At 47.2% G+C, this 11831-nt stretch overlaps 1 protein-coding gene across 1 annotated transcript in view; it reads right to left on the bottom strand.

The window, feature by feature from the left end:
- Abcb9 (ATP binding cassette subfamily B member 9) overlaps nt 1-11831 on the bottom strand; it is a 34627-nt gene that overhangs the window by 4564 nt on the left and 18232 nt on the right. The window contains exons 10-11 of the mRNA XM_005344393.3: nt 7946-8105; nt 5909-6045 (exon numbers count right to left, since the gene is read on the bottom strand). Of these exons, the coding sequence (XP_005344450.1) occupies nt 5909-6045; nt 7946-8105 (297 nt within the window). The remainder of the gene's footprint in view (nt 1-5908; nt 6046-7945; nt 8106-11831) is intronic.

Genomic DNA, 11831 nt, shown 5'->3' with positions numbered 1-11831 from the left:
AAAAAAAAAAAAAAAAAAAAAAAAAATCAATTGTAGGGGGCTGGAGAGATGGCTTAGTGATTATGAGCATTTGTTGCTTCTGCAGGGACCAGAGTTTGATTCCTAGCACCAACGTGGGGTTCACAACCATCTATAACTTTAGTTCCTAGGGATGCGACACCCTCTTCTGACCTCTGTGAGTACCAGGCATGCACATGGTGCACATACGTACATGAAGGCCAAACACACACATAAAAATGAAATTAGTGCCGGGCGGTGGTGGCGCACGCCTTTAATCCCAGCACTTGGGAGGCAGAGGCGGGAGGATCTCTGTGAGTTCAAGGCCAGCCTGGTCTACAAAAGCTAGTTCCAGGACAGGCTCCAAAGCCACAGAGAAACCCTGTCTCGAAAAACAAACAACAAAAAAAATGAAATTAGTAATTTGAGTAAACCTTTTTAAAATATTGACATTATAAGAGAACTAAGGCTAAATCCTGAGGCTAACCTCCACTCTTTAACAGAGCGAAGTCCTTTATCAAAGGAAAACATTATGGCCTGTTTTAAAGATAAAAGCTAGAGAGAGAGGAGAATCCCGTTGTATTAAAATTCTTGTGAAGGCCACTTCCTGGTGAAGACACTGGGGAGTGTCTTTCAGTTTCTCCTTGGGCAGCTTTTTTTAACCTCTGTGTTTAAGCCTAAGTTAAAATCCTTTATTCTACCAGCCCATCTTAAGGTTCCTTTTGGTTGAAGCCACAAACCTGTTTGGTCTGAGCTGAGGTCCCTAAGGCTCAGGGGACTCCTTGGGCCCCAGGGGCTTTGCTCTGCCTTGCTGTTGAGCTCCACCTTGAAAGCACTGCTGAGTGCCCCTGCCTGTGGCTGCTGGCCACCCTGCCTTGCCCTTACCTTGGGCTCCTTTGCTGCTTTTTTTCTGGCCAGAGACCCACTTAGTATTTCCTAAGTCCCCTAAGTGCAAGGGAGAAACAAAGCCCCAGCTGCTGTCTGTGTTTAAACTTTACACTGCACGGAAAGATCCAAGGGAGTAACAGCCACCTGAGCAGTGGGGACAGTGGGGACAGTGGGGAGCAAGTCATGGACTGTGTTCAACTGCCACAGGCCAGAGCCTGATGCCAAAACTATTTTTCCTTTCTCTTAGATATACACATTTTCATCAGTGAGGCAGCTCTTCCCCCTCAGCTACTGAAGCTCTTAAAAGAAGAAGGAGTCATATTATGTGTCCACGGCCAAACTGCTCATGTTTATGTGCTAAGTCTTTCTCACACCTCACTATTTTATTTTATTTTATTTTATTTTATTTTATTTTATTTTATTTTATTTTATTGGCAGGGGGAGGGACAGGGTTTCCCTGTATAGCTGTGGCTGTTCTGAAGGTTGAGCAGGCTGGCCTTGAACCCAGATATCTGCCTGCCTCCTGGGGTTAATTAAAGGCAAGTCCCACCACAACCCAGTTTTTAAGTTTTATTTATTTTTGTTTGTTTTTTTCGAGATAGGGTTTCTCTGTGTAGCTTTAGTGCCTGTTATTGAACTCGCTCTGTAGACCAGGATGGCCTCGAACTCACAAAGATCTGCCTGTGCCACCATCACCTGGTTAAGTTTTTTTTAAGTCATATATATGGAGTCCAGAGGACAGCATCAGATCTCCTGGAGCTGGAGTTACAGGTGGTTGTGAGCTCTGATGTGGGTGCTGGGAACCAAGCTCTCATCCTCTGTAAGAGCAACACATGCTTAACCACTGAGCCATCCCAACCTTTTTAAAGTGGGTGCACACATTTGTGTAATTGTGTGATTTTCATGTAATTGTGTCGTGTATGTGTGTGAATTGTTTTCATATGTTTGTGTAAAACAAAATTTTTATTGTGTGCTAATTTATTTTTGCATGCATAATTAAGAGACAAATGTACAGATTCTTAAAAGCGGGTATTTTGGTGATAGATTAAAAGCCCCAACAGACACATAAGTCCTCACGTAAACTGAAGATGTGACACTGGACCAGCTTCATTTTTTAATTTAAAAATGTGTGTATGAATGTTTTGACTGCATGTATATATTTGTACCACATGTGTACCTGGTACCCTCAGAGACCAGAAGGGAGTGTTGGATCCCCGGAACTGGAGTTACAGGAGGTTGTGAACCTCCATGTGGGTGCTGGGAATTGAACCTAGGTCCTCTTGGCAGGGCGGCCAGGTTTCAACTCTCTACCCCCAGCTTCCTTTTGGTTCATGTAATACTAAAATTTTAAGGGGAAAAAAAAAAACACCCAACTCCGACTGTCTAAGAAAACCTGGCTGCACGTTCAGAATGCCAATTAAATGACAAAGGGTAAAGCGACATTTAATCAATGTGACCCCAGGAAAAACAAGTGGAGGCAGCTGATGGCTCTAGAGTTTTTGAGCTTTAAAATTAAAATTAAATAATAAAAAAAGGTCTACATGTTATACAGTTCTGCTTTAGTTCCGGCATAAATTCATTTTCAGAGACGCTGTCCTGCTCCAGAGAGCAGCTTCCCTTGGGGCTAACTGCCCGAGACTGGGAAGATGGCTCATCTGTACTTTGTCCTGTGCAGCACTTACAGCACTGGGCCACCCCTGCCTCTAGACAAGTAAGCAGCATTTTCAGGGTCCTTATCCTGACCAAGTGTTAGACATTTGAAGGGGAAAAAAGGTAATTGAAAAAAGAACCTGCACTGGGCGGTGGTGGCGCATGCCTTTAACTCCAGCACTCGGGAGATGCTGAGGACGCTCATCTCAGCTCTGCTAACAGTCAGTGCCCCAGGTAACTGAACATTTCTCTATTTTTATGTTTCTTAAATCCTCTTATAATTAGACATTTTTGTTTTTTGAGACAGGGTTTCTCTGTATAACTGGCTGGCCATGAACTCACAGAGATCTGCCTGCTTCTGCCTTCTGAGTGCTGGGATTAAAGGCAAGGGCCACCACCACCACCCAGCTTTTTTTAAATCATTCATGATATTTAGTATTTCACTTGGTTTATTCCTAAATGATAAAATACTAATCTTGGTTTTAATGGAGTCACTAATGAGGAAACTGTCCTGTTTCTGTGGCTGATTGCTCACCTAGAGCCCCGCCTACCTTATTAAAATTAGTTTTTATGTCTAAAAGATTCGAGTGTGTTCACTGTATTTGTGACAGATACTTTTATGATTCAGTATAATTTGGCTTTAAAAAAACCTTGTTTTTAAGCCGGGCGATGGTGGCGCACGCCTTTAATCCCAGCACTCGGGAGGCAGAGGCAGGCGGATCTCTGTGAGTTCGAGACCAGCCTGGTCTACAGAGCTAGTTCCAGGACAGGCTCCTCCAAAGCCACAGAGAAACCCTGTCTCGAAAAAACCAAAAAAAAAAAAAAACAAAAACTTGTTTTTAAATCAATAAAAATTTATCTTAAATCTTTTAAAAAAAGCCCCTCCAATGTGGGAGCATCAATATTTTATATCAGAATTCTTATAGTCAAAGTAAACAGACATTTCCTTTTAAGAAAAATATGTAGCTGGGCAGGGGCTGTGTGTGTCAGGGGTGTTGCCTAGTGACTTTCCAGAAGTTTGAGGGTAGTCAGGGCTACACGTCTCAAAGTCCAGTCGTTTAACATCCATAGAAACAGTGATCTAAACGCTGTAAAAGGCCCTATCACACACTCAAATGTTTACAAAGTACCTTGAACTACATTATCTCCAGCTAGAGACACCCAAAGATTTAACTCTTTATAACACACACACACACACACACACACACACACACACACACACACGCACGCGCGCGTCTCTAACAAAATCAGCTTTCACCCAGTATACCCCGTAAGTGCCGACGTTTCTTGACTAAATCAGTGTCTAAACTGTCCCACAGTATGGTAGCTGGGACTAATTTAAACACTATTCGTATTTTGCTAATGAAAAGGAAATGGGTGGTCCCCAGATTCCCACTCTGTTTCTGCCACTGGAGTAAAAGGATCCTATTGGGTCTGTGAAGACTGGATTCCTCAGTGCTACAGGCCTGAGCTCCTGCTCCCCTCACCACCAGTCAGCACATGCTGAGGAGACCAAGGGGACCAGTTTAGCCAAGGTGAGCATCCACAGGCCAGAGCTACAGTGTAGACTGCAGATCTGTCTTTCCTAGTTAGCTGCCCCATAGCAAGGCTAGAGCTATGCCATCCAGCTGGCCAAAGGAAAAGCTTAAGTTAAAAGATCTAAGACGACAGTTCAGAATACCAATAACTATAAATACAGACATGGCCGATCTGGTTTTTTTAAAAAATAGGTAAATTTCGGTTGTTTAAAATGTTTCCTTCATTGCTGGTATTCTTATTTTAATATAAACCCTACTACATGCCACATGTAAATGCTATCAGATCTGGAGCACAGCCAGCAGGCTCACTGATAGAGAATTGTCTTCCTTTTTTGTTTGTTTGTTTTTTGAGATAGGGTTTCACTGTTTAGCTCTGGCTTTCCTGAAACTCACTCCATCAACCAGGCTGGCCTCAAACTCACAGAGATCCACCTGCCTCTGCCTCTGCCTCCGAGTACTGGGATTAAAGGCGTGCACCACTACTGCCTGGCTGAGGACTGTCTTCCTTTATGGCCTCTCTCAAGACTGCCCTGACTATCACCTTGCCTCATCTACATCAGACCCTGGGGATGCGTTCCTGTGAGGGATGCTATATAAATTGATAATATGTGGACTCCATGCATAAAATGCCATGCTAGCCAACAGGAGCTGTGAGCGAGGATTTCTGGAAACGAGTGTGTCTCGTCAGAACTGTGGTGACACCCCAGGCTGGTTCCAAACCCCAAGGGTCAGATTTGCCCACCTGTGTTAGACTTAACAAACTGTGACTAACAGGTAAAAACCCTTTTGGAATGGGTTAACTTAGCAGACCCTGGTTACTACAACCCAAAAGCTAAGTGTGTCATCAGATAGAAAATGAGGCCCATGACAGAGCCTCCCAGCTTTGCTGGAACTGCCTCTGATGTTTCCACCAATGTATCTGAAGTGTCTCGATTTGAACTCTCTTTGTTCTGCCACTATAAAAACTTCATGAAACTGGAACCTGTTTCCATACTGGACCATGGAGCTGAGGATAACCTGATCTGTGTTCCTGGGCCACAGTCACTTATTTGGCTCCATAATAAACTCTATATTGTCCCCCTGAGGTGACAGCTGTGTCCGACTATCACTGAAAGCTAGGCTTAGAAGGGAGGAACAGCTTAAAGCTGCACCATAAGTTGCAGGGCGGGGCATTTGTGCAAGGCCTTTGGGCACAAAAGCAGTGAAGGAGAGGGAAGGAGGAAGGAACACAGAAACACACAGGATGGGCTTCCTATCAGGTCCTCTGGCAGGACACTGTTTCCATGGCACTTGACTGTAGCTCTGCTTAGAGCTGGGGGTCCAGGCCCCAAAGAGCCCATGCCCAGAACTCCCTGCTTCCCTTTCTTTCTTTCTTTCTTTCTTTCTTTCTTTCTTTCTTTCTTTCTTTCTTTCTTTCCTTCCTTCCTTCCTTCCTTCCTTCCTTCCTTCTTTCTTTCTTTCTTTCTTTCTTTCTTTCTTTCTTTCTTTCTTTCTTTCTTTCCTTCCTTCCTTCCTTCCTTCCTTCCTTCTTTCTTTCTTTCTTTCTTTCCTTCCTTCCTTCCTTCCTTCCTTCCTTCCTTCTTTCTTTCTTTCTTTCTTTCTTTCTTTCTTTCTTTTTTTTGTTTTTTTCGAGACAGGGTTTGGAGCCTGTCCTGGAACTAGCTCTGTAGACCAGGGTGGTCTCGAACTCACAGAGATCCACCTGCCTCTGCCTCCTGAGTGCTGGGATTACAGGCGTGCGCCACCACCGCCCAGCAGGACCTGAAAGAGCCTGTAGCCAGCTCTCAGGGCGCCTGGCCACGCCCTTCCTCCAGCAGCCCCCTCCCTCTACTCACCAGGTATTCGCTCTCTGCATCCAGAGCACTAGTGGCTTCGTCCAGGATGAGCACAGGTGGGTTCCGCACCAGGGCCCGTGCCATGGCCACCCGCTGCTTCTGGCCACCTGACAGCTGGGCTCCTTTCTCCCCGGTCTCTGCATGGAGGAGGCACAGAGTGAGTTATTAGGGGGCTTCTTCCTGTCACCTGGGCACCAGCTATGCAGACATTTTTGAGGGTCCTCAGTTGGGACCACCCACAGACGGTAGCTCAGGAAGAGATACCACGGTGCGTGAGGATCAGCCCCCAGTGTACCAGAGAGATGGCTAAAAATATAACAGTGCACCGTGGTGTTTGGTGTGGTCGGCGGGAACAGTCTTCCTGATCCAGCACACTAGGAAACCCCACTGTGATGCTCTGCCCTGACACGTTGTTGAACACAGTGTGCAAGCCTGCCTCAAGGAATGTCCCTACAGGTCAAGTCTCTCCCACAGAGGACCAGAGGCAGGTGTTGGGTGTGATTACAGCATTGTCATTGTTGTTCCTAATTTCTGGCTGGCTTTCTTGTCTGCAGGGTTAAAGGGTAAAAGATGTTACACGGGAAAGGAGACACAGACATGCAGAGGTCCCACGTGGGTGCACTTTTAATGGGGGAGGGGTAACGGCGGACAGGTTCAGGTGCACGGACACTACAGGAGAAGCAGGAAAAGGGGGGAAGGGGAAGGGGTCGTAGCGACCCTCGCCTTTTAACGGGGAATGCAAAGGCTTCTGGAAAATGTGTCCTGCGCTTGCGAGCGCTGGCATCCGTAGTCCAGGGGAACGCTGGGAGCTGTAGTTCCGCAAAGGAACAACAGTCATTACCAAGACAAATATTAATAAGAACAACTCAAATGTCTGTCAATAGGAAACCAAGTCAATAAGTCATCATAAAAGCTGAACACTTAATGCAGATAAGAGGAAAGAGGGGGTGGGACAGGTCCTTGCACCAATAGGAAAGGTCATTAAGATGCGCTAAGGACAAGTACACAATTAAAGGGCTGACCTTTGTCTATAAAAGGGCAGAATAAAGACATAAAAGACCGGGTATTATAGCGTGGTGTACAACTGTGATTGCTACGCTCTGGGAAGCTGGGGTGATTCAGGCTCAAGGTCAGCCTGGGCTACACAGTTAAGACTCGTCAGAAAACCCAAGGAAGGTCTGGAAGATGTTGTAGCAGGTGAAGGCACTTGCTGCACAGACCCAACAGTGAGCTCAGAACTGGGCCCATGGTGGAGGAGAAAGCTGACTCCTGAAAGCCGGCCTCACACAAATAAATCTTTAGGTGGCCCAGTAACACTATACACACATACACATACACACTGTTTGTTTGACAGGGTCTCCTCACAGAGCCCTGGCTAGCTGAGAATTTGTAGCAATCTCCCTGCACCACCATGCCCAGTTAAATAGACATTTTATTCCTTTTTTTAAAAAGAAAATTGAGCCAGGTGGTGGTGCACACCTTTCATCCCACAAGGCAGAGGCAGGCAGATTTCTGTGAGTTTGAGGCCAGCCTGGACTAGAGTTCCAGGATAGTCAGGGATACACAGAAAAACCCTGTCTCTAAACACACACACACAAAATCTCAAGCAAAAACAAATCGTTACTTTATGTGTGGGTCTTTTGCCTGCAAGTATGCCTGTGCACCACATGCCTGGTGCCCCAGAGGCCACAAGGCACGGGAGCCTCTGGGACAGGAGTTGCAGCCAGTTGTGAGCTGCTTTGTGGATACTGAGAATCGAACCCTGGTCCTTTGAAAGGACAGCGACATGCTTAAGTCACCTCCCCAGCTCCCTGTTTGTTCAGCTTTGAGACAGGGTCTCCCCATGTGGCCCTGACACCAGGCTCAAACTCAGAGATCTATGTCCCACCATCCCTGGGGGTATACACGACCTTTTTCAAAGATCACATGCCACTGGGACTAACTGACGTGTCCATGTTTGTGTGACTGATGGGAAGAAAATGAGATGGTGGGGCATGGGTGCACTGGCAGCTCTAACTCAGAGGTGCATCATGGTACCTGTGCTGTACCCGTCCTGCAGCTCCATGATGAAGCCATGGGCATTGGCCTTCTGTGCGGCCTCCACCACCATCTCGAAGGGCACGGTGGGCAGACCGTAGGAAATGTTGTCCGTGATGGAGCGGGCGAACAGCACGGGCTCCTGGCTTACCAGAGAGATCTGTGGGGAGTGGAGAGCAAGTTGGCTAGGAGAAGCTGCCATGAAGCCTCCACCAGCTGTCACTGGCAGCCCCGTCTCCAGCCCCGCCTGGCTGACGCCAGGAGTCTCAGGTTGGTAACCTAATCTGCCTGCTGGCTGCATTCAACTGCCTCCTCACTTCCTAGCTGGGGCCTTGGTACCCAGACCTTCCTATACCTCAGGCCCCCCAGAATGACAACCTAGGGCTAGCAAATCTTGTTGCTCTGAGTTAAGCCAAGTAAGTTCCCCCGATTAGAGAGAAAGAAAAAAGGAAGTAGCTCTGTGACTTTGCCAAGTGAGTGTCCATGAGGCCACACGGCAGTTGCCCTAATTCTACTCATCCTCCCCCACTTTTTTTTTGAGACAAGGTCTTACTCTGGCATCTAGGCTACCCCAAACTCAGTATGCTGCACAGACTGGAGGACCCAAGTTCAGATTCCCAAGCCCATATTGGTGCCGGGTGGGCATGAAGGCCTACCTGTAACTCCAGCTTCAGAAGGCAGAGGCCAGCTCCCTAGCCGCTCAGTGAAACTAGGAGCATTGCTGAGCTTTGGGTTTGACTGAGAGAGATCCTGCCTCAAATTATGAGGTGAAAGAGTGATCTGGGGGAATTCTAGGAATCCACGTGCACTCTCACACGTGTGCATGCACACCTACACACATGTATGTCACACATGCAAACGTGCGCGCACACACACAAAAATGAAAAAAAGAAACCACTAAAATGATGTGGGAGTGATTTCTTATTAATAAAGAAACTGCCTAGACCCATTTGATAGGCCAACCCTTAGATAGGCAGAGTAAACAGAACAGAATGCTGGGAGAAAAAAGCTGAGTCAGTGAGTCACCATGATTCTCCCACTCCAGGCAGACGCAGGTTAAGATCATTCCTGGTAAGCCAGCTCGTGGGCTACACAGATTAATAGAAATGGGTTAGATCGATATGTAAGAGCTAGCCAATAAGAAACTGAAACTAATGGGCCAGGCAGTGTTTAAATGAATACAGTTTGTGTGTTGTTATTTCAGGGCATAAGCTAGCCAGGCGGCTGGGGTGCTGGGGACGCAGCCCCGCCGCTCCTACTACAACACTAAAATATGACAAAAATCACTAAATCAATGGCTATAGTGTGGCACTTGACAGTTTTGTGCTTTCGACAACTTAAAAGTAAGGAGACAACATAGGCCAGAGGAAAACCAGATGGTTAATTAATAAGCATATAAATGGGGCTTGGTGTCTGTAGGCATCAGGAGGGGAGAAAGCCCACAGAATTCCCCACTTAGCAGAGCTGTCTCTAATCTGAGCCGCGCACTACTGCAGCTGTGAGTGACTGCAGCCCAGTGTGCACCACACAGGGGTTGGGGACAGCCCTCACCTTTCACCTCTCTGCTTAAGTATGTTTAATGCAGGGACTAATGTTTAAGGCTAGAGACTAGAGCCTGGCTAGGTCAGTGACAGATGACTTATCTAACATGAGCCCTGGTTTCCAGCCCTGTTAATGCACACATGTACATTCCAGCACATCGGCTCCTGCATGCGTACACACACGCGCACCCCTGCTGTGGAGGCTCTCCTGGACAGATGGTGTTGTCTAGCACACAGTCTGAATACCTGTTTATATGTCAGCACAGGAGCAACTTTTACCTTCTTTTAAAATCTTGAGTTACATTTGTTTTGCGTATGTGTGTGTTTGTGCGTGTGCACACATGTGAGAAGAGCCAGAGACTGATGTCAGGAGTCGTCCTTTATTCACTGAGGCAGCAGCTCTCCATTGAATGCTGAGCCTGCCCATGTGGCTAGTCTCAGTGGCTGGCTTGCTCTGGGGATCCTCTGCCATTTGAGGCTGGAATTACAAGCAGGCTGCCACACCCACTCGACATTTACATAGGTTCTGGGGATTCAAACTCTGCTCCTGACACTTGTACAATAAGAACTTTTTATTGTTATTGAGACCAGGTTTCTCTGTGTAGCTCTGGCTGTCCTGGACTCACTCTGTAGACCAGGCTGGCCTCGAACTCACAGAGCTTCATCTGCCTCTGCCTTTCAAGTGCTGGGATTAAAGGTGTGCGCCACCATTCCTGGCTTCCTTGTCCCTTTTATATGGAACAAAACAGGATCCAAATCATCTATCATGGCATGCGGGCAGAGCCACCCCCATCCCACCCTGATCCTTGTGACTCTTGTGATGCTTAAAAAATATAGCGAGGGGGTTGGAGAGATGGCTCAGTGGTTGAGAGCACTGGCTCTTCTTCCAGAGGTCCTGAGTTCAATTCCCAACACCCACAAGGTGGCTCACAGCCATCTGTGATGAGATCAGGTGTCCTCTTCTGGTCTGTAGGTATATATGCAGAACACTATATACTTAATAAATAAATAAACTTTTTTTTTTTTTGGTTTTTTCGAGACAGGGTTTCTCTGTGGCTTTGGAGCCTGTCCTGGCACTAGCTCTGTAGACCAGGCTGGTCTTGAACTCACAGAGATCCGCCTGCCTCTGCCTCCCGAGTGCTGGGATTAAAGGCGTGCGCCACCACCGCCCGGCTTAATAAACTTTTTTTAAAAAAAAAAAAGGAAATGACTCAAAGTCCTGCCAGAGTGGGAGGTGTGGACAGATGGACAGACAGCGATTTTAACAGTGACCATCCTTCAGCACTGGAAAATGCAGCACACAAGGCTGCTTGATGACTCTCAGGTAGAGGGGCAGACACAAGACAGGCCCTCTGCAGCCTCAGGATGGGACTGGGATGCACTCAGATTCCAGATCTCTCCTCTGAACACAGAGCCCACACATGGCACACCCTGTCTTCTCAGTCCCCTTGAGCCGATTATGACTCTCTGCGCACAATGCCTGCACAAGGTAAGCAGTTGCTGTGGTTCACTGTTTAGTGAATAAATAATAAGTAGTAAGAAAAATCCTCAACCTGGATCTGGTGACACACACATAATCCCAGCACTCAGGAGCCTGAGGCAGGAGGACTGCCAAGAGTTTGAAGCTATACTGGGGTACAGAGAAAGACCCTTTCTCAAAAAGCCAAAAGAAGGGTTGGTAATGGCTCAGCAAGTAAAGGTGCTTGCTGTCATGTCTGATGCCCTGAGTTCCATCTCCAGAACCCACTGGGTGGAGGGAGAGAGAGTCAACTCCTGAAAGTTGTCCAACCTCTATATGAACACACACATGTTAAAAACACACAAACAGAAACCAAAGCCATTATACACAGGGAAGACAGGCCATGGTCCTGAAAGCAACCATGATAAAATACATTGTGTCATTAAAAGAGACATGTGAGTAGTATCAGGAGCCAGAGAGGGTGAGGAGGGTGAGTATCACCAAGACACTCCACACGAATGACCATCAGAACACAACCAGCCCATGATTGCACAGTCAGTGCTGACGAGAACACAGAACCAGAGGCCTGGCTAGGCCTGGGATCCAGTGCATGGCTGTCTGCGCCTGCAGGCGAGGAGTCCATGGGAACGGGAGCGACCTCGTGCACTCTGACTCTGCCTGGAGAAGCTCAGGCTGGCTGGGGCAGAGCCATGCAGTCTGGGTATGTCCAGAGGGAGTAAAATTAATGCCAATTAAGGAAATGGCTGTCACAGGGGTCAGGTGAAGCTTTATCCCTGGGGGAAGAGAAGGAGCATGGCAGCTTGTGGAGTGCCAGAACATTGGTGAGGTCACATCAGTGACGTTTTTTAAACTGTACGTCCCTGCG

Source organism: Microtus ochrogaster, chromosome 2 (assembly GCF_000317375.1).
Source record: "Microtus ochrogaster isolate Prairie Vole_2 chromosome 2, MicOch1.0, whole genome shotgun sequence".
Taxonomy (NCBI): Eukaryota; Metazoa; Chordata; class Mammalia; order Rodentia; family Cricetidae; genus Microtus; species Microtus ochrogaster.
The sequence above is the reverse complement of the archived record's forward strand: the minus strand, read 5'-3'. Positions and strand labels throughout refer to the sequence as shown.